This window comes from Phalacrocorax carbo, chromosome 1, assembly GCF_963921805.1.
Source record: "Phalacrocorax carbo chromosome 1, bPhaCar2.1, whole genome shotgun sequence".
NCBI lineage: Eukaryota > Metazoa > Chordata > Aves > Suliformes > Phalacrocoracidae > Phalacrocorax > Phalacrocorax carbo.
The window spans coordinates 5,417,281-5,436,599 of NC_087513.1; the positions used below are offsets into that span (position 1 = coordinate 5,417,281).

Sequence of the window (19,319 nt, forward strand, 5' to 3'; positions counted from 1 at the left end):
AAAAAACCAAAACCCTTGGTGTAATTAGTTATCAGACCTGGTGTGTTTTTCCTGAGGGTCCTGCAGGAAGGTAATGATCCACAATGTGAATTTTGTTCCTGGGTCACAGCTTTTAGAGAGGAGGCGAAATACCTGGGGCCGATGGGGCCCAGGGCAGTGGAGGGATGAGTGCTTTGGTGCCATCTTTTATGAAGAATCAGAGAGACCCACTATCTATAGCTGGAGTTTACCTGTACGGTTAAAAAAAAAAAAAAAACAGAAGAAAGAGGAAAATAAAAAAAGGAGGGGAAAAAAGCAGATGCTGATTTGTGAAGCCAGGCAGTGACCTCGGGGGGAGCAAAATCTAAAAAGCCCGAAGTTTTCAGTAGGAGTCACCCCAAAATCAAGGAGAAGAAAGTGAGACGAGCGAGGGGAGATGGAGCCGAGCCGGGTTCAGGGGGCTGCTCCCAGCCCTCGGCTACTTGTTGAGTGCGAGCCCGCATTAGGCTCCGCTCAGTAACTGCTTTGTTCTGCTATTAGTCCCTTTAAAACAATTATTTCTAAGGATCAGCAGCCTTTGTCCTTTCTTTCTTTTCTTTTCATTTCTTTTTTCCAATATATCAGCAGAAAGTGGAAATGCGGTCTCTCTGATCTAGCCTGAATATTATTTACTATGCTACTTCCTGGGGAAGATAATGAATCTTGACCCTTTCTATTCGTATAACCCACCTTCCCTTCCTTTCGAGCAGTTACTTTCAGTATTGTTCACAAATGTCTGGTGCGATGAAAACCAGCTTGGAGATTTTCTAGACACGAAGTTCCCTTGCAAACATACGTGTCCACACTGCACCAGCCCTTCAGCTGTCTGTGGCTCTGTAGATCTGTGTTTGCATCTCTCCTTCTGTATATTCAGCAGTCTCTACCCACATATCACGATACCTAAGGTAGAAGTTAAGGCTCTCTAGATGTCAATGCGTTTCCAGGGCTTTATTAGCAGGCACAAACTTGCCCTCCTCCAGTTGTATAACTGTGTTTTTTCAGCTTATAGCGATGTGTCCAACTTGCTGTGGATTTGGGTAGATTTGATTCTTTGGAGGTATAGATAGATATATATAGATATATATAGATATATTAGCAAGGGCAGCAATTAATTTAAAATATCAGGTACCGTCCCTTAAGAGCATTTAAAATCAAAGAAAACAAGGTTTGTATGCGTAAATCTAGTGGGGTTTTTTATTTTTATTTTTATTTTGGTTTTATTGCAAAGCCCAGGACTGTATTTTAAAATACAAGTGAAGGGTCTTGTCTTAAGAAGGGGATGGAGAGTTTCTTTTGAGGCAGTTGGTACTCTCTGCGTGTGCCATATCACCACGAAAAAAAAAAAAAGGTCTCTAACATATACGTGCAGCCTCGTGGAGAAAAAGAAGATGACCTCGGCGGTTTGCAAAGTTTAGCAGCTCTGTTGGAAAGGTTATTATCAGGTCTGTGGGGATCTTCTGGCCGTCTTCGTTTGGCCAGAATATTCCCAGGTTTTATAGCCCACGGCTGCATTCGGGGAACTATTTTCCAGCTAAGAGAGATAAAAAACCCCAACAACCCATTTCTGCAGTCGAGGCTTGGCAATTTCACGCAGGATCTTCGCTTCGAAGTCCGCGTGGGATTGCCTGGAAAAGGGAGAGGGTGAAGCAGGGCTCGCCAAATTCCGTGTCCCAGGGCTGGCATCCCTGGTGGGGGGGGGGTGTCCCAGACCCCGGGCCCCGGCCCTGCCCTGCCCTGTCTGAGCGGGACCGGAGCTGCCGTTTCGAGTTATTGCAGCTTTAAAATCGTAATTTTAAAAGGGGGGCGTCCATTGCATCATATGGAATTTGCTTTGCTCCCCCCGCACGCTGAGCCCTTTGGGAAGGAGCCGAGGGGGGGATACAGCCTGGCACCCCCACGGGGGGCTCGCCGAGCTGGCAAAGGGGGTGTAACGGGCTTTTTGCTGTGTTTTCTCCGAGCAGGGAGCCAGGTGTGCCGGCCCCCGCTGCTGCACGGCTCGCTGCCCTGGCTGGACGGGAGCAAGGCGCTGAGCAGCCACCACAGCGCTTCCCCCTGGAATCTCAGCCCTTTCTCCAAGACCTCCATCCATCACAGCTCACCGGGACCCCTTTCCGTCTACCCACCCGCCTCCTCTTCCACTTTATCCGCCGGTCACTCCAGCCCGCACCTTTTCACCTTCCCACCGACCCCTCCTAAAGATGTATCCCCGGATCCGTCCATCTCCACCCCCGGCTCCACCGGTTCCACCCGGCAGGACGAGAAGGAATGCATCAAATACCAGGTGTCCCTGGCCGATACCATGAAGCTGGAGTCCTCTCACTCTCGGAGCAGCATGGCCTCTTTAGGAGGAGCCACCTCCTCCGCTCATCACCCCATCACCACCTACCCACCGTATGTCCCAGAATATGGCTCTGGACTTTTTCCCCCCAGTAGCCTCTTAGGAGGATCGCCTACCGGCTTCGGGTGTAAATCGCGACCGAAAGCACGGTCAAGCACAGGTAGGGCTTTTGGCTTCTTCATCCCCCTTGCTCGGGAGAGGAAGCTGTTGGGGGAAGCGGGGGGACGAAAGGCGAAAGGCTGCGCTCCCCCCCCGCCCCCCCGCAGACAGAGGGATGCGCATAAGCATCCGTGTGATGAAGCCCCCGGGGCGTGGCGGGGGGGCAAGAAGGAAATTTACCTTCCCCACAGGTTGCCCTGCTGCCTTTATAACTAAACTCCGGCCTTGTCGAACCCAGGATGGGGGTACAACCTTAGGCACACCGGCCCAAATCTCCCGCTCGCCCCCCGTTCCTGCCCCGGCGGGTGATCGGGCCCCCTCCGCGCCCCCGGGCGCACACCCTGTGCTCCGCTGCGACACCTGAGGAGGAAGCGAAACCGAGGGAACCGCAGCATTAGTCTATCTCTCTGTATTTTAATAAGGGTACTAAATCCCGGCCAACTTCCCCCGCCCGCCCTCCGCCTCACTCTTCCCAGGGCCTCTTCCCATGCGGCGCCCCGAGATGCGCGGAGTTTTTTTCCTGGGGCGGTGGGGAGAGCTCGCCCACGCAGCCCCCAGCCTATCCAGCTCCGTGCCGGGGTCTTCGGTCGCCCCCCAAAGCAAGACCCCAAGATCATTCCCTTGGCCGCACCGCTCGGGGAGGAGCTGGGGGGGGCCCAGCGCTCCGCGCAGGGGGCGCGCTGGTTGCGCGGCCCCGGCTCCCGGCGGCTGAACGCTCCGGCCTTGGACGTTTGTGCGCATCGAGGGGTTGTGTGTGAGCCGGGGTGCGTGTGTTTGTGTGTGTGTGTGTGCGTGTGCAGAGGAAAGGGCGATTAGTCAAAACTTTTTTTCCCCTTTTTTCTCTCTCTCTCTATTTTTTTTTTTTCCGAGGAGGCTGCTGCAGGGTTGCCTGGCATGAATGAGATCAGTTTTCAGGGTTTTTCCAGGGTGACATTTACTCTGTCTGTCTGAGCAGGGACTGTCTCTATTTAGCTGATATGTTTGAGCTAATCCAATTATTTTCAGACTGCTGCACGCGACAGTTGCATTGTTTATCCAGCGCCAGGAACTTTAATAGAGTCCGGATGCGGTTAGAGTGACAAAAAAACCCAGACCTGTATGTTTTGTACATGAAAGCAGGAGAGAGAGAGAGATGGAGTGAAACAAAAGAGAGGGACAGAGGCTCAAACAGCCCGGAGCGGCTGCCCCGTTTAACCAGAGGGGAACAAAACGACCCGGGTATTAACGGGAGCGGCTTCCCGCCTGGCCCCGGGACGGACCGGGCGCTGTGTCGGGGTAGGGACCGGTCTGTTCTCGCCCCCGGTGCAAGCCGGGCCGCGCTGTCCTCCCGCGGCCGCCCCGGTGGCCGCCGAGCCGCAGCTCCCGCCGGGGCACCGGCTGCGCGGTATTTTCAAACCGTCTTGCTCCCCCTCCACCCCCCTCTTACCCCGCCTCTTGTTTTCCTTTTGCCACTTTCTGTTACTTTGCCTTCTAGAGAGACATCTGCGGTTCGTGATAAACCAACCCCAGGAGCAACACCTATTTTTTTCTTTCTTTCTTTTTTTTTTTTTTTTTAAAGTTGATTTTAGCAAGCTGGGAAGCTCGTAGACAAAGGGGGTTACTGCTGGAGGAAAAGCAGGGAGGGGGTGTTTTTGCAGGATGAAAGAGGGAGAAACGGCTGCAAATGTCTTTTTTGTTGTTGTTGTTGTTGGGGGAGTGAGAGGAGAGGGGTTTGGTGCAAAGGCTCTGGAAAAACGGTTGCCGTTTGTGGTTAGGGTGCGGATGCCTCTTGCTCGATCGCAGCGCGGGCTGGGGCAGCGGGGAGCCGGCTCTCTGCTGAGTTAGCTCTGCTCTGGCCAGCTGAGGTCTTCTGTTGCTCTCAGATGGGCTGGGAGTGTCATTAGGTGCAAGAAAAAAAAACCCACCAAACTAAACAGCTGAAAAAAACCCCCCGCTCAACCCTCTCAAAGCAGCTGAGAGGCTTGCCTGGACCCCCCCCCCAGCTCCCTCCTCCAAGCTGGGAGCCGGTGGGCTGGGGGAGACCCCCCCAATAGCACGGGAGAGGATAGAGAGGTGCCAAAAAGGAGGAGAAGAAGGAGGGAAAGAACTTAATTAGGGCTCTGGCAGGCTCGGGGCCGTCTGAGATACCAAATATCAGGGATGGACCATCAGGCTACAGATGTAGCAGGGAAGCTAGAGGGGTTTCCGCAAGCTGAGGGGCGGAAGCTTAATTGCAAATTAATTGATAGCGAATATTGGCCAAGCGGTTGTGTATTGGCTGGGGCTGGGGAGGTGTTTTGGTTGTTGATCTGTGAGTATTTGGGGAGACCTTGATGTGATTTGAACTGAGGCCAAAGGAAGAGCCTCCCCGGCTCATGCACCCCTCTCGGTGTGAGGACAGTGCTCAAGGAGTGACCCCGGGTCCACATGCACATCAGAAAGGGGGGCATGGACTTAAATTTAGTATCCATCCATCTTGGGCGGGGGTTTGGAGGCTTCTGCAAAGCCTGCCAAGGTTTGCCTGGTCTGTATGGTAACACGGGGTCTGAAGGGCTGTAGGATCTCTTGGCCCAGAGGTGAGGGGGAATTACCACCCTGCCCCCGCCAAAGGAGGGACCTGAGAAAGGGATGAGAGCTTCCGCAGGGAGCCCCTCGACCCACCACGGGGTTTGGGTTCTCATTGTCACTATCCCCCTTCCCTGCTGCTGGGACACAAGCCCAACACTGCCTGTGGGGTGGTACTGGGGAGGGGGACAGGACCAGGGCTCGCCAGATTCTCCCCAGCCTGTGCCAGGGATGTCACTCAGCCATGGCCTTGGACCTTCACTTGGACATCCTGAGTTTGGAGAGGACTGGCAGGGTCTGGCAAACTGGGTCTCTTGGGGGGTTGGTGTTTTTTTGGGGGTGGGGGTCTTTCCCCAGCCTTTTTTACTTCCATTTTCCCTAAGTGACCTATGTGCTCTCTTGTTTCCAGAAGGCAGGGAGTGTGTAAATTGCGGGGCTACCTCAACCCCTCTGTGGAGAAGAGACGGCACCGGGCACTATTTGTGTAATGCCTGTGGACTCTATCACAAAATGAACGGGCAGAACCGGCCCCTGATCAAACCCAAGAGAAGGCTGGTGAGTCTCGTTTTTTATTCTTCCTTCTCCTTCTGCAACTTTTGCTTCTTGTCTGCAGCTTGGGATGGACAGGGAAGCTCAGGCAGCTCTGAAATGTGGTCCCACCGTGTCAGAGGGCTGGGAGGGGGGGATGCTTGGAGGGATGCTCCCAGCCACTGTGGGCCTCAGTTATCTGGTCTGCTTGCAAACTGCAAAACAAGTTAAACAAAAATCAAGATCCAGGGCTTCTTGCGAACCAGAACTGAGTTTTCTCCCAGGTCACAATGGGGCAGATGCGTCTGCACAGCACTTCTGGATGGCGACACAAAGACGGTGGCTCTTTCCAGGCTAAGGGCAGGATAGTAATTTCCTAGTGACCGAAGAGATTATTAGGAGAACAGGATTTCTCCTGGGCTCTCCACACTGCTGTCCTCCCCCTCCCAAGTGTGTCTCTATCCCCCTTGGCTGGTGGTGTTGTGGAGGGGGACCCAAGCTGGGTACCGGGTGCCACTGGGGCATTAGCTGGACTCTGGTCCTGCAAAACGCTTGGCTGATGGTCCTGGTGCCACTTGAACCTGACGTGGCCATTTGTACCTGAGCCATGTGGGTCTCAAATTGTGTCACTCCCCTCTGAGTCGGTGTGAGCGAGGACTCAAGGTAGGGGATGGCGAAGCCCAGTGAGGGTGCAAAGCCGAGCGTGTGCCCGGGGCCACAGGAGTTGGAGGAAGACAAAAACTGTGGGTAAATATTTCAAATAATAGTTGCAAGCCTCGTGGCTGTACTATGTACAGGCAATACGTTAAAGCATCCCCAGCGATCTATTTATGAATTTCCCTGGAAGCCACAAGAAGGTCTGGAAGCTGTGGGCATGGCTAATAAATGCGCTGAAGTATATTTGGCAAATAATCAAGCAAACCACAAGGGGAAAAAATATATCAAGTAGGGGGAAAAAAATATGTTCCCTGCTTGGGAAGTTATTGAATGTTTCATATTGAGGCACGTTTGGTTTCGTTAAGATTAAAGACATGGATGGGCTCCTGGGAATCACTCAAAATATGGAGGAAAAGTGGCTCTCGCCTCTCTGTGGAGTTTCTGAGCTGATGGATGGATCCGGCTGGTTGTGTGAGGCTTGTGCCTGGCACGGCCGGATCCTGCAGGCAGGCAGGGGGTGGTTTGTTGGCCTCGTGTTCCCCATGAAGGTGCTCACGGCCTCGCTCCGGCAGCTCTTAGGCACTGATTCAGCTTCCTCACCTGTGAGACGCCGCAAAATCGGACCGGTGTGGCACAGGCGCTGGGAAGCGTTTGCAGGATACGACCCCAGGAGGGGTGACGCTGCGAGAGGCAGCGGCGTCGGCTCCCTCTGGCCGTGTGGGTTTTGGGGAAGGTGCGGGTTTGCTCCTCTACCCCCAAACTTCCCGCGGGCGAAACCTCTCTGTGCCTTCCCCTGGGCTTTTCCTGTCTAGGAAAATGTTGGTCTCCCTTGTCTTTCACAGCCTTGTTAGAAAAAAGGAAAAGCTTTCTAGGGAGGGAAGTACAGGCTGGGATTTTGAATTTTTTTGGGCAGCTCACTTGTTCTCTTCTCCTCCTCCCCCCAGCCCTTCTCTCTTAAACACACACACCTTGTTTTCTTTTTCTTTTTCTTTTTCTTTTTTTTGCCCCCCCACCCCCCACCCCCGCCCCGTTCTCTCTTTATGTGTAAAGTTAGCTTCCTAGGAAAAAGCTGCCGGATATCTGAGCCCTGGAGATAACTCCTAAACAACAGCCCCGTTTCCCCAGCCCAAACACACAGGAGCTTGAGCGTATCCAAACAAGCGGAGGGGGAGGCAGAATAGGAAAGCGGCTGGAAAGGGGGGAGAGCTTTCAAAAAGTGTCTGATGGAACCACGAAGGAATGTCCCGAGTCACCCTCAGCCCGGCACATGTAAAATGAACTATATAAATAAATACATTGTAAAAGGTCATTCTTAGGAAAAAAAAAAAAAGAAAGGAAAGAAAGTAGAGAGACCTTGTCTTGCATAATCTCGGGCATTTTAGTTAAAGTTACAAAAAAGTTCCCGTTCTTTGCAAACGGCCTCTGCTAAATGGGAACTTTTGATTTTTCTATATATTTTTTTCCCCAGCACTGACTCGGAAGAAAAAAAAAGGAGAAGCATTCCTAACGCTGTTTGCCTCTATGTTTATTTCCCTTGCTAACCTCCAAAAAAAAAAAAAAATTCAGAAGGCACCAGAGCTGGGCCCACATTTGCATTTTGTGTGCAGGGATGTAGATGTGTGCGTGCCCGTGGTTTGACTTGATCTTTCCTGACTTGCGAAGGCGAGCGGGCTGGCGAAGGTGGCATGTGTATGGAGGCTCAGGGTGGGGAGCCGGCGTGTGCTCCTCTCCCTCCGCCACAAGTTTCCTGTGTGACCTTGGGCTGGTTTTGTAGGCTCTGATCCCAGGCACGCTGAAACTAATGAAAGGACTCCGATGGGTTGGAGAGAAAGGCAAATAAATCCTTAGATGCTGAGAACCCAGCCCAAGCCTTATTAAATTCAGTGGGTGTCTTTGTAAGGGCTTTCTTTAGGGAGGTGGATGGAGGCTTGCTGTTTGAGGGGGCTCAGACAGCTCTGCTTCATTCTGGGGGGAAGGTGGAAGATCTGGAGATGTTGGCAGGGGCATCAGGAATGAGCAGGTGGTACCACACCACCGCTCTGCTTAAAAGGTCTACAGCCCTCTTGGAGACCGTTCCTGTCCCTGTCGAAGCCAGAGGCAGTCCCATCACTGACATTGCTGAGATAAAACCTTCCTTTGGATTTTCTTCCTTTCCCTGCCCATGTGGATGCAGAGATCTCTGTTTCTGTGTGCAGCTGTGCTGGTTTTGGAAGGATTATAGCCAATTTCTCACAAGGCCTATGCACGTGCAGTCTTTTTTTAGGAAGCTGATGCTTGCAGCTTTCTGGGTACCCCATGTAAATCCAGACACGGAGGACGCCTCTGAATCAAACATCTTTATCAGTGCTTGGTTCCTCCTGCACCGTCCCCAATTCCAGCTTCTCATCACTGCCAGCGCTTCCGAAGTTGTGCCTTCGCTCACATGCAACTGGGCCATGGGGTCTGGTCCTACAGATGATATGGGGCACCCTATTAGTCATCCCATTACTTACATGATCAGGCTCAGGTCGGTGACTAGCGTTAGTGGATGCCATTGCTGGGAGCTTTTACAATAGCGTTATTATTCATTGTTTCCTGCCCACTGCTGGTGTCTCCGGTGTAAGTTGGTACAGCATGAAAGGTACAGTCTGGGACCGAAAGAGCACAGAGTTTAAAATATTCAGCTGGCAGCACTCAATTTTTGTAGGGGAAACACAGCAGATGGAAAAGGTTTTAGAGAAGATAGTGGATGTTGTGATTTATTCGTTTATTTAATGTCAGAGTTTGTTTGAAGGTAACAAGGTGGTGACCAGGTGTCTTTTAAATGCACTTACCGTAAGAGAAATTACGGTGAGCACCATGTAGAAACCCCAAATATCTTCAAAGGGGATGTTTCCCCTGTGTGGGCTGAGTCAAATATCACTGGTTTTTAGAAATTTCCTTAGGCTTGATTTTTGGGTCTGATAAGAGCAAAGCTGTCACCGAGAGACTCAATCCAGCCCCTGAGCCACCAGTGCCAGCTGACGGGAGCTGGGGGGGCAGAGACCTGCAGACTCGGCCCCTCATCTCGGCCACAGCCCGGCTCTGCAAGCTGGTGTGTCCACACTGTGTTTGAAGCATGCGTATTAACACATTGGTTTTGACGGGAACCAAGTTTGGGGCCGTGTCGTGGTCCGGAGAAGGACAGGACTGAGGTGTGTATGTGTACATTTGCTGGGGGCTCTGCTGTTCATGGTGGGATGCTTCATCTTTGCAACCAAAGACCCGTGTGTCGTTCCCAGCTCCTGCTTGTCATAAGCAAGGAGAAGTCAACTAGAAGCTTCATCTGGCTTGAGATTGGCTCGTTTCAGTGTGGTTTATGGTCAGGCAAAATGAAACTGTCCCCATGAGCAGCTGGTGAGAGCCCCTTGCTGTCAGATCAGGCTTTCTGTGATGTTTCCTAATGCTCATGGGCATCATATTATTTATTTTTTATCCTTTTTGTCTAATTAAAAAAAGAATCGTACTCTATCTAAAACAAAACCAACCCGTCCTCTCTCCACCTACGCCGCATTCAATTATGATTAAAATTGCAACATGACCTAACAAGAGTTGGTATTAACGCCAGCGCTGTGCCAGTGTCCATGTTTGCATTTTGGGTTTGTTGTACGGTATCCAAAGATGCGGTTTTTTTTTTTTAGATGTTGGATGCGCTACAGTGTGCGGCTGTGTGGGGTGAGGGGTAAATTTGAAACAGTAAGAGCACAAAAGAGAGCATTAAAGGCTCAGTTCTGCAAGGTGCCAAGCATTGCTATGATCTGGCAAATCGCTTAAGCACATGTTTTAACTTTAAGCACATGAGCAGTCCCATTGAAAGCAGCGCATCGGGATGAAATCAGAGCTCTGGGACTGTGTCATATTGATGAAGAAGAGATAGGATAGGGATCTAAAGGTCTTCTTTTAGGAGCTGTAGGCACTTGCACACAGGCAAACATGCATACGCATTCACATAGCAGCCTGCAAACTCCTTTTCCTCCTTGTGGCAGAAGGACAATTTGTTTGCTGGAGTTACAGTTTTTAAATGATAAGCACGAATTCATGCATGTGAAAGAGAAGCAACTTTGCTGAATCATTATCACAGCCAACAAAAAAGCTTCTTTATATACCTTGACACATAGACTTTTTTCTTGTCCCTCCCCCTTCATGAAATGGTAAGTTCTTTCAGGCTCATTACCAATCCTTAAATAAACATGAAGGTTTAGGCTGCAAAAGGGTGTAATTAAAAAGCGGGGATTCTCGCTCCTTGCCACAGTGTTATTTCCGATCTGGAACCCGTATCCTTTGAAGTTGAGCTGAATTTACGGGACCGGGCCGTGCTTGCGGTCGGACCCGGCGAGCAGCTGCCCACCAAGCTCAGCGCGGGTCTCACCCGGCGCTCGCTGGAGCCGGCGTGACTCATGCTGTTGACTCCGGCAATTGTTGGTTCAGGCCCTGACTGCAGAATTAGACCCCTGGGGGGTCTGAGAGAATTAAGATGGAAAGACATGTTGGCATTTAAATAATATTTTCCCCTCTGGAATGGGCTGTGCCAGCACTGCTAATTTTGATGAGTTCTATCAGAGGTTTAACACTCACTTTTAGGATGCCCTTTGGCACCTGATTCAGTTCCTATATAATTTGGGATTAAAATACCTCGGGGATTTTTTTCAGAATTATTATTTGTTCTCACAAGCCAGTTTCTGGAGGCCTCTGCCGATGTGCGTCAGTCTTGCAGGGTTGATGTTTTCTTTCTCAGCAATTTTGCTGATTGCATCTCTTATATTTTATTTTTTTTAAACATGGGTGCTTTTCTCTCCCTCTCCTTCTCTTCCCCTGTCTCCCCCCCTCCTTCCCACAGTCTGCGGCCAGGAGGGCGGGCACGTCCTGCGCAAACTGTCAGACCACCACTACCACCCTGTGGAGGAGAAATGCCAACGGTGATCCCGTCTGTAACGCCTGTGGGCTCTACTACAAGCTGCACAATGTAAGTGTGACTGTAACGCTCAATGATCGGCCTGAGTTTTGGTGCTCAATGGTCCAGACGCTTCCTTGACTTAAGGATTTTCAGTCTTGGGTGGTGCTGAGACCTCCCTTATACCTTTGGGGACCTCAGGGGTTGGAACGATGAGTTGGCGTCCCCTCAAATGTGGCCGATCTGACCTGGGAAGGTGTAAGACAGGGCCGTCCGTGGGTAATGGTAGAGCTTTCCCATGCCTGAGCCAAGAAGGGAGGGGTGAATCAAGACAGAGACATTCTCCGCTGCTGGTTGGGCTCAGTGCGTTGGAAAAGACAACACGCCATCCCGCAAGCTGACAACACTTCTGTGCTTAGCTTAGTTCCTCCAGCAAATACAAACTCTGGCAAAAAGCAAAATGTGCCAGCAACTATTCATATTTTTCTTGGGTTTGTGGCTGCCTTTGTCCTGTCCCTCCACCCACCCCCAAAGATGATTTATTTAGGTCTTGTGTTTGCCCCGGTTGACGCAAGTGATTCCTAAACCAAAAAAGACTTGATTTAGTTAACGGGTTGCAGAGTCTGCTCAACCTGTGATGTGAATTTTAAAGCATCTGTCATGGAAGGGAAGGAAAAATGAAATGAAATGGCTGGCAGATTTAATCTAATATCTCCATGCAAAGCCAGCTTGAAGGAACCAGGGATATGTGCCCCAGGGAAAGAGCTAAAAGGATCTGAAAAGTCTTCTACTGAATAATACTGCTAATAAAGGAGTCTTAAGGCTACTCCTGTTACTCTCATTCCACATGTGGCATTAGAATAATTATTATGTCAGAAGAAGGAAAAGACTTTCAATTCTCTGCTTTGATATCACTTTTTTTTTTTTTTGTAGTGGTCGTTTGTTTTATGTTTGACTTAGAAATCTCGGGCTATGTTTTGCCCTCATGTCCACCCACACAAACACATCAAAGACAGATCGGGTTTCATGGGGCACCCAACTCTTGTGGTGTCTCAGTCCCTTCCATTTGTTATTTCAAGCTCTTTGGTTTCTTGGGATGAGTAAACAAGTTTGGATTAAGTAGGGAAAAAAAAACCTACCAGGGTAATTTTTCACCTGTTCTGCGAGAGGCATCTCTCTTGGAAAAAAGGAAAATATGTTTACCTTTAGTGGGCAGGCATCTCAGCATGTTTTGAGTTCTATGTAGCAAGCGAAGCTTGTCATCAAACTCTCAGTGTGATGACTGCAAACAAAGGCGTTGGACCCAGAGTGAAAGCTCTCAGAATATCACAAGAGAATATTCTCTGTTTGCTCTTTCTATGGCAAGAAGGGAGCAAGGTCAGCCAGCTTCACTGGAGGAGTCTATGCTTGTGCTATGCTTTCATTTTGGCCTCATAGCCACCAGTGGTAGGGCTTAAATCATATAGCCTGGGAGAGCTATAGGGAGACCTATACCTGAGCTGCTTCCCCTGTACCCCAGCAACACCCTTTGAAGAAAACAGGCGCTTCTCAGGTGCCACTCATTGGACCTGACAGAGATGCCTGTGTTTGGATGAGATGACTTGTACTCTTGAAGAAGGTATGATTTCTCCCCATGACTACAAAAGGCGGCAGGATGATGAGTTCAGAGATGTCTACCTGCATTGTAGACATATGACTGGAGGAATCCCCACTAAGGTGTCTAGAATGGTGTCTGAGTGCTGAGGTTCTCCAGAAAGGTGCTTGCAGGAGCACATCCTTTTCTTTTTCACACTAACGTTGTGAAACGTGGCTGGCCTGAACTGACCCCTAGATCCACTGTTTAGGGAAACTCTGATCCAGCTGTGAAGTTTGTGACGTGGGGCAGGCCTTGAGCACATTGGAACTATTTTCATATTCATTAAAAACACTGACAGCTGCTTAAAAGCTCAGCAGAGCTACTTACCAAATTCAAGTAATATCTTGCCTTATGAGCAACTCATTAATGGGACCTGCTTAAATGAAACCCCTAGAGGACCGAGATACTGAGCGTAGCAACATACCTAGGCAAGGATACTAAAATCTGACTATGAGTGGGTAGATCTTTTTTATTGATACTTTTTTAAGATGATGCTTAGTTATGACTGTGGTGAGAAATGAGCAACACTGCAGCTGATAGGCCTTGAACGTACCACCCTCAGATTTAAAGGTCCACGATGGCAGAGCATTGGAGCATTATTCTGCAGCCCAACTGCTTTAGAGGCTGTGGCTGTGAAGGCCACATTATCCTTCAAAAGAAAATTATGAGCGAATTTTTTACCACTGGTGAGTTTTTTTTACCACTGGTAAGGCAGTGGTAGCTTCATGGAGATGCCTTTTCTTTTTGGCTGCTGGGAGGCAGGACCCAGGTTATCCTTTAATCAACTCAAGGCAGGGAGGAAGCTTGGTGGTTGCACACAGACAAGGTTCCTTGGCTGGTGCAAATTGGTCTGGTCTGTTAAAGTGCAAGACCTGTTTGGGTAGGCTGTGGCCCTGTTCCCTTTGTGTATCTTGTCTGCATTCGTTCTCCATCAGGAGAGGTGTCAGAAATAAAGAGGCTTGTCGTAGCACGTCCCTCCCAAGCGGCTGAGTGTATCTGCACAGGTGCTGTGTCAATGCCGGTGGAAGGCCTTTGGCCGTATGGAAGGTGCCTTCAGCCTGTTTCAGGCTAGACTGTAGGTAGTTCCCAGCTGCTTTTTTGCACCCCCCTCCTTTTGTCTTTTCTTTGGGTTTAATGAATTTTTCTTGGCCCTTCAGATTATTAGCGTATTTGAATGGATTGATCTGAAGATGAAACTCACCCAGTTTAATACCACATCCGGAATGACTGCAGTGAAAAGGCTATTTTTTTCATGGGGCTATATCAGTTTGTTTTACTGATGATTCCCACAGCTTAAGAAAACCCATTTGTCAGTAGGATATAAGCAATAATCATAATAGTCTTGGGGTACATTTAGTGAAGCTGCTGGCATTTCTCCCACTGACTTCAGCAAGAGCCTGCTCCATTAACACCAGTATTAACAATGACTAATATTTCACACTGATATGGTGCCTTTCATCCTGTGGCATCCCAGAGTGCTTTCTAAGATACAGCCAGTCTGGAAGATTAACCCAACATTGTAATGACTATGTCTGAAGGATAAATCCGCTTCAGTGACAGGACCTTATTGAGGTCAATGGCAAAATCCCATTGTCTTCAGTCGGAGCAAGATCAGGCCTATAATGTTTAAGACTATCCCCTGGATTTGATCTGTTGAATGTGAGGTTCTTGTCCTCGTTATTTTAGCCCTTTTTAGAATCAGGATGGGCCTCCACTCACTCAGGGATGGTTGGGAGTGTATCTTGCTGAAGGTACACTGCAGACTGGCCTGTGCCCGTAGAAATGAGTGAGTTGCTGTTGTTTATGGTAAAAGTCCTCAGAAAAGGCCTCTATTTCACAATCTCTTGAAGCAGGGCTATGCATCCCAAGAGCAGACGAGTCAGTATTTTGCATATGATAAAACAAAGAGAATAATTCCTGCCCATAATTAATTGGCTCCATCTGAAATTAATGAATTTCATATACATGCATTGGGCTGGCTTAATTTTAATTTAGCATGTGTTTGTCATTTTTATCACAATGAATTTTCATGGAGAAGGTCTTCCCTCTGGGTCTCTCATTTCTCTACATCAGCAACAGAGACGGGTCCATGGCTTTGATGTTTTGGGGATTGCTTCAACTCTGCTGTGACTGGTCTTTGAAATCACTGGAAAAAATTTCCAGCTTGCTGTTGTGCCTGTGCTGGTCTCACTCTTCCTGACATTTATCTGAGTCCTTATCTGTTTGGCACTTGGGTCAGGTACGTGCTGGGAGGGTGAGACCATGTACACCGGGATGACGTGTCCAGCTAACAGCTTGGATGTCATCTCCGACCCCAGCTGCAGGGCTGGCCGTGGCTTTGTCACCATCCTGAGCAAAACTGGTGTTCCCATCTTTAACTTCCACATCAAATCATGTCACAATGCAAATCCTCATTAGGAGTTGGGGAGCCCAGAGCTCTTACGTGCCTCCCCAAATCTGAGCTGGATTCATTGGGGATCAAGACTTCCAGGTCTCCTCTATTATCGCTGCCTGGTGGGGCTTGCTTGGGGCTTCCCCCTGGCTTTGAACCTGGGCAACACGTCCCTGCTGGCTGGCTTAAAACAGGTCAGGCAAAGGTTTCCCATCCCAGACTTCCAGTCGGAGCAAAGGGCCTTCCTTGTGTGTTTACCCCTGTTCCCTCGGCGAGGACAGGAAGCCAGGGAGACGGGTGATCTTGTATTTAAAGCCCATGACATTTGAGGTTTTTGCTTGTTGCTGCCCCAGGGCTGCTGTTGGGCTCTCTGTGCATGGGCAGCTTTCTCCCTCCTACCTTTAGCAAGGAGGGCTGCTCCCTCTGGCTCCCTTTATCTAGAGGTAGAGCAATTAGCCTTTTTTTCATCCATTTTTAGGATGAGGTGAATTTTTGCATCACCGCTGGTACAGAGAGCATGGGGTCACTAATTCAGACTGGGATGATGGACTTTGGGATGCCTAAACTGAAGCAGATAAGCCTGGTCCTTCCTCTCCCCGTGCCTCCATCCCTGCGTGTAACAGGGAGCTATTGTATCCCTGACTCCCCTGGGAGAGAAATCCGTGAACGATTCCCATGCTGTGGGGGAAGGCACCAGGCAGTGGCTGATGAGCACGAAGTGAAACTTTGCTGTGATCTGGAAGAAGGGAGTGCTTTGTCCTTTGCTCTGATTTAAAATCTTACAGATGAAGGTCTGCTCAGGAACCTCTTTTCATTGTCCTTCATCAGGGTTGATATGGTGGATGGCAGATTCATTCCCCCCCCTTTCCTTCCTTTTGCAGAATACCCATCAGCTCTGCCATGCGCTCACATTTATTACCAAAGGTGGTGTTCAGCCCTGGGGGTTTCTCTGGGCTCTCCTGCCTTCTGCTATGGGCAAAATTCTGCAGAGGAGTCAGTGCATACTATATAACTCCCCATGTAGACTCCCAAGTCCAGAGTTTTAAGGATGTTTATGGATATTGGAGGCATAAATACCTCCCCAAGCGTGATCTTCAGGGCTTACACAGCACCTGTGCTAAAGCACGTTGTGATGCTGGCTCTCTATGCAGCAATAGGGATTTCTTACAGGAGGCCCAACAGACCTTTTCCTACCATTTCCCAACCCTGACTGGTGTATGATTGGCCATTACAGCTGCTTATATCCATGCAGAAGAATATAATGCTTAGGTTTCCTATAGATATGTCTGCACACAAGTAGAAAATGCTCTGCTGGGCAGCACAGATACCTGTTTCAGCACCCCCCAAAAAACCTGGAAGGCTTTAGAAACAAAATCGGGTCTGCTAATGTAAACCTGAAAGGATGGTCAGAACGAAATCTTTGGAAAGAAGAAAAATAAGACAAATACCTGCCACTTTTTTGAGGAGTTTGCCCAGCTCCCTAATGCCGCTGCAAAAGTTTGAGACCCCTTGTAGCACTAAAATCCCAGCAGCTCTTGCTGCTAGTGGTTTTAGATCAAGCAAGAAGCCTCAGGGTGAGATGGTGTCTGCAGGGAATATTTGAAGGTGATAATGATTGGTTTCGCTCCTAAACACAGTGTAATTACCTAATGTGCAGATAGCTGGAATTTTTCAGCCACTGCAAGTTATTTGGGTATGTTTTGCTCCTGTGAGGCTCTGCCAGCAGTTTTCTCTCGTCCTGTCTTCAGAATTTTCAACCAAACTTGGGTTTTCCTGGTGGGGTCTGAATTTTGGCATGGGGGAGAGAGGTTGTGTAGCCATGGCACACGGGGCATACACCGGGAAGTGGGGGGCTGCTGGCTGTCCAGCCGGTCCTGGGCACATCCCTGGGGCTGCCCGGGCATGGGGTACATAAATGCCATGGTGATCTGGGGAGAAGGGATAGAAGCACAAAAAAAATAATTGATTTTTGTTTAGATTAACAGACCCCTGACTATGAAGAAAGAAGGAATTCAGACCAGAAACCGAAAAATGTCTAGCAAATCCAAAAAGTGCAAAAAGGTCCATGACAACCTTGAAGACTTTCCCAAGAGCAGCTCCTTTAACCCCGCCGCCCTCTCCAGACACATGTCCTCCATCAGCCACATTTCACCTTTCAGTCACTCCAGCCACATGCTGACTACACCAACACCGATGCATCCTCCATCCAGCCTCTCCTTCGGACCTCACCACCCCTCCAGTATGGTCACTGCCATGGGTTAGCAAGAGACTCCCCTGCTGAATGCTTACGGTCTCAAAATGAGATTTACTTTATATACTTGCATTTTTGCAGGCGTGCGGTTATGGGTCTGACACCCCGAATCAAATGGGAGGGGGAAAAAAGAATAAATAATAATAAAAAAAATGTTATTTGAAGGCGTAAGAGCGAAAAAAAAAAAATCCCAGAAAAAACTACAAAAAGCACAAAAAACGGAAAAAAAAGAAAAAAAAGAGAAAAAAGTTAAAAAAAAAAGTTTTAAAAAAGTGATGTTTGCCACTTTTTAAAGGAACTCACTATGGCGTCTATGTATTCTTACCCACTGAATCTGGATACCATTTGTGAATAAGCCATTCAGAACTTGCATTCCCTATTGGACAGGATCTCTAGTGCTGTGAAAAAAATAATAAAATAAAATAAAAAACGCGGAACATTGCATATAACTTATATTGTAAGAAATACTGTACATTTGAGGAAGACTTTATTGCATCTGGGGAGCTGTAAAGAAAAAGGCATGAAGGACTCCAAGAGAATTTTTTTTTTTAAAGGAAAAGAAAAAAAAAAAAGAGGACGGGAGGACAATTTAAAAACCAGAAAAACAAACAATGCAGACCAAGAGGAAACGCGGTCTTACGAACAAATGGACCAACTGCCAGTCATGTCTTCTCCTTTTATTTTATTTTATTTTAATTTTGGTTTTTTTTGGTTGGTTTTTTTTTCTGTTTCTTTTTCATTTCCGGGGGAGGGGGAGGGGGCTGGCTAGAACGGTTTTGATGATGCATTAACTTACTAACTAACTAAATAAATAACTAAATAAATAAAACCTGTAGGGAGATCATTCATTTCAGGCCACGGGCCTTTTGCATAGGAAGTACCAATGGTGTCAGGCAATCAGTGTTAACATGCGGACATTGCCAACAAGGGGTTTTCAGATAGCCATTCTCCAGGTCTATACGCATTGTGAACAAGTTCCTGTAATTGTTGTTTGTATGTATAATTCAACGCACCAAAATAAGAAAGATGTAGATTTATTTCATCCTATTATACAGACTGAATGGTTGTACAAATTTATTTACTGCTAGTGATAAGACCTGCTTTTTTTGTTTCGTTTTCATATTTTTTCCTCCTTTTTTTTTTTTTTTTGAGAATAAACTAGATTAAATTCTGTTGACTTAAAAGTGTTTTGTGCTTGGGGGTGGGAAAGGGAATATGTTCCTTTATTAACTTTTTTTTTTTTTTACATTTGTTTTGATGGTATTTATTATGTAGTTACCTCGGGTACGGGAATGTGTGTCTCTGCACTCATGCCAACAGCCAAAACAGTGTTTGATGTGGCTTGATAAAGAAAAAACAACCAACCCACAGAACAAAGGAAAAAAGCCCCATAAAAATAAATGGACTTCACGTTAGTGTAACCCCACTGTCCGGTGTGTGCTCCCTGTCCCTCGAACCGCAGCCCAGCCGCTGCCCCCACCCGCCGTCGGGCTCCCACGTGGGATGGGTCCCTTTTGGTCTCAGTCAGTCATGGCCATCAGGGTGCCAAACGTGTTGATGACAAGTTGGGACTGGGTAAGTGCAAGGGTATGGCAGGGTCCTTATGGTCCTGGCTCCTTTTTGGGCAGTACTAGGACAGACTTTGGACAGGAGCTGGAAAAGCACTTTCTGCTCTGCCCCGTTGCGTGCTCAGGGGTACGATTTGATGGTCTAAAGTTGAGATCTTGATGTGAAATCAAGATGGACCAGACCCTGTCCGTGTGCTTGGATGAACGGGCAGAACCTGTCACAAAAGGCTGAGTTTGATGGTAGACAGAGGACGATTACCCAAAATTCAAAGGCCATCAGCCATCCCTTTTCTTCAAGAGTTTTCTTTGAAATAATGCC

At 48.5% G+C, this 19,319-nt stretch overlaps 1 protein-coding gene across 3 annotated transcripts in view; it reads left to right on the top strand.

Moving 5' to 3' along the window:
• The window catches only part of GATA3 (GATA binding protein 3), a 29,283-nt gene extending 10,676 nt beyond the window's left edge, over nucleotides 1-18,607 (top strand). For 2 of the 3 annotated variants that reach the window (XM_064442771.1, XM_064442760.1), the window contains exons 3-6: nucleotides 1,980-2,516; nucleotides 5,469-5,614; nucleotides 11,100-11,225; nucleotides 17,159-18,607. In XM_064442771.1, coding sequence (XP_064298841.1) covers nucleotides 1,980-2,516; nucleotides 5,469-5,614; nucleotides 11,100-11,225; nucleotides 17,159-17,443 — 1,094 coding nt within the window. In that variant the 3' untranslated portion in view covers nucleotides 17,444-18,607. The remainder of the gene's footprint in view (nucleotides 1-1,979; nucleotides 2,517-5,468; nucleotides 5,615-11,099; nucleotides 11,226-17,158) is intronic. The other variant, XM_064442781.1, reaches the window with a different exon arrangement.
• Nucleotides 18,608-19,319: the final 712 nt, after the last annotated feature.